The sequence below is a fragment of the Impatiens glandulifera genome, chromosome 7, assembly GCF_907164915.1.
Source record: "Impatiens glandulifera chromosome 7, dImpGla2.1, whole genome shotgun sequence".
NCBI classification, from domain to species: domain Eukaryota; kingdom Viridiplantae; phylum Streptophyta; class Magnoliopsida; order Ericales; family Balsaminaceae; genus Impatiens; species Impatiens glandulifera.
The window spans coordinates 10,313,283-10,316,200 of record NC_061868.1 but is presented as its reverse complement, the minus strand read 5'-3'; the positions used below and the strand labels follow the sequence as shown (position 1 = coordinate 10,316,200).

General features: G+C 38.6%; 1 protein-coding gene across 1 annotated transcript; it reads left to right on the top strand.

Moving 5' to 3' along the window:
• Positions 1-416: 416 nt before the first annotated feature.
• LOC124945155 (ribokinase) lies at positions 417-2,918 on the top strand. The gene is made up of 4 exons (XM_047485538.1): positions 417-1,199; positions 2,107-2,292; positions 2,371-2,566; positions 2,649-2,918. The coding sequence occupies exons 1-4, from the start codon at positions 528-530 to the stop codon at positions 2,744-2,746; spliced, it is 1,152 nt and encodes a 383-aa protein (XP_047341494.1). The 5' UTR covers positions 417-527; the 3' UTR covers positions 2,747-2,918.

Here is a 2,918-nt window from a genome sequence, read left to right as displayed (position 1 = left end):
TAAGACGGACATTTTGTAGGGCAAAAATACCATTTTTGCAAGGTTTATCAGGCGTGGACCTTTTTGGAATTAGACATTTTATTAGAACCATTTCATCAAATTTTCCTCCAGATAAAGGATAATTTAATAAAATGACTCTAATAATTGTCTTAATTGCACAGATGACTGACGCCTAATAAAAATTGCACAAATGACCACTTATTATTTTTCAGACAAAAATACCCCGTCGCATTACATCTCGTGACGTAATGACGGTCGCGTCACGCGACGACACACTCGACGAATTAAGTTCCGTCACGTTCCAATTACACGACGAGGCATTTTTATTCGAAAAATAGAAAATGTCATTTGTGCCAATTTTAGTAGGCGTCAGTCATATGCGCAAGTAAATTATTATGATCATTTTATCCAATTTCCCGAGAAAGCAAGAAGAAAACATCCGCCGTCTTCATCAAGAGCAAATCGAGGCCCTTATTTTCAATTGACAAATTCTTCGCCGTAGCTCCGGCGAATAATTGATCGGAAAGATGAGAGGTGTAATGGCAGCACTTTCGCCGTTAAACCAATGGTCTCCATCACCAACTCACGACAATAACATCTGCAGCAGCTTAATCAATCAACAATCTCTACGAAATCTCCTCAAATTCCCCATCCAATTTGCCAATCAATCTGTTGCAAATCGAGTAAATTCACTTCCTTCTCTAGCCCTAAATGCCTCCAAATCCCCAACTCAATCATCCGTACTCCCTCCTCTCGTTGTCGTCGGATCCGCAAATCTCGATATATTCCTGGAGATCGATCGGTTACCTATAGAAGGCGAGACGATTTCGGCGAAGACAAGTCAGACTCTCGCCGGTGGAAAGGGAGCGAATCAGGCTGCGTGTGGCGGAAAGCTTGCGTACCCTACTTATTTCGTCGGTCGGATCGGGGCGGATGCCAATGGGAAACAAATCATGGATGCGTTGGAGGTGCTAGGGGTTCATCTTGATAGATTGACGGCGGATTCCAGCTCTCCCACTGGTCATGCCGTTGTAATGTTGCAGCCAAATGGACAGAACTCGATCATTATTGTTGGCGGTGCTAATATGGCTTGTTGGCCGGATATTATGCATGAGGAGGATTTGAAGATTGTGAGGAATGCTGGTATTGTTTTGCTTCAGAGAGAGATTCCTGATCATGTGAACATTCAAGTGGCAAAGGTAAGAAAGACTTTCTCTATGATTCAGATTTCAAACCATTTTTGTATAGTTTCTGGATTTAGGATTGAGTTGATATTAGAGTAACAAGAATCAGAAAAATCTATATATAAATGAAACCCATTTCAAATTAGTATATATATGCAAAGAACTATTGATTCTGCATTTGACATTTCACTATGTGGATCCAGATTTGAGATATAGATGACTAAGATACCCTAAAATCATGCCACCAACAGTTGATTAACCTGAAATTTTGACATTTTGTAACTTTTTGAGCTTGACAGAACCCAAATCAGTAATGTAATGCCTTTGATTTTCTTTAGGGTAAAACTATTTTCATTGTTCAACAGTTTCCGCGAATGTTGCATATAACATTGAAACATCCAAACAAAAACAAGTATTTAAGTAAAAGTCGAGACATGAGATGGGTTGTCTATTCTAGATTGAATGAGCTGAGCTCCAATTCTTTGTGGAACTGTCTTCCTTTCTCCTCCCATCATAGGTGTATCCCAGTTTGTAGTCCTGATCTGGGTGAATAAAAGTATATTGAGAAAACAGTCAACCTAAATGGTGTTTTTCGAAAATCACCCTATATACCTTCTTCTTTTCTTTTGAAAAAAATGACACTTGTATCATTAAACCATGGTCCCATGAAGATCACAGGTACCGTAGCCAACACAGAAAACCATTACAAACCAAGTCATGACATAAGTTGTCACAAGTTCATCAAAATAAAACTGCAGAGAATAAATGTTGACTATAACTCTCTTGGTACAGAGATTCGTCATGATTCACATCACTATGAAGTTTTTGTGTTTCTCTCTCGATCTTAGCTTGAAAAACACCTATATACCTTTAGTGTAGACGAAGATTCAATTTATTTTCAAGTTTTTTGTTGGACTTTCAGGCTGCAAGAAGTGCTGGTGTTCCAGTCATTTTGGATGCTGGGGGAGTAGATGCGCCAGTTCCAGCAGAGCTTCTAAGTTTCGTCGATATCTTTAGTCCTAACGAATCTGAACTTGCTCGATTAACAGGAATTAAAACCGACAGCTTTGAACAGATCAGTCAAGCAGTAGCCAAATGTCACCAAATGGTAACAACTTTTTTACTTTTTTTGAAAAACAGAATTCACCAAATTGTAAGAACATCAAAGCCAACTTTTTTCTTATAGGGTGTGAAACAAATTCTCGTAAAGCTGGGAGAAAAGGGATCAGCTCTATTCGTTGAAGGAGAAGAGCCCATAAAGCAGCCCATTATATCAGCTTCTAAGGTCATCGATACAACTGGTGCTGGAGATACTTTTACAGCTGCTTTTGCAGTGGCTCTAGTTGAAGGGAAGACGAAGAAAGAATGCTTGAAATTTGCAGGTAACCATTAAGCAAACCTCAGACCGAATGTCTGTTATAACGACTGCTTCTTGATTTTTTATTTTTTATTTTTCTTTTGCAGCCGCGGCAGCTTCCTTATGTGTTCAAGTAATGGGAGCAATTCCAAGTATGCCTGACCGGAACTCAGTTCAGAATCTTTTGCAATCTGTTCAATCTTAGATAAGACCCTTCACAAGAATCCAGTTGAGAACACAAAAAAAGGATTAATAAGGTCTCAGTTTGACATAATTTAAGTAAAGGGGCTTATTTGAATATCTTTCATATGTTGTAATTTCGAAAATGAAATAAGTTTAAATAGTTAGGGAAGATGATTTGTGGTCAATTTGTTTTT

Coding starts and splice junctions, on each gene's coding strand:
- LOC124945155 (XM_047485538.1), top strand. CDS start 528: ATGAGAGGTGTAATGGCAGCACTTTCGCCGTTAAACCAATGGTCTCCA. Junction 1,200..2,106: donor TGAACATTCAAGTGGCAAAG/GTAAGAAAGACT, acceptor TTGGACTTTCAG/GCTGCAAGAAGTGCTGGTGT. Junction 2,567..2,648: donor AGAATGCTTGAAATTTGCAG/GTAACCATTAAG, acceptor TTTCTTTTGCAG/CCGCGGCAGCTTCCTTATGT.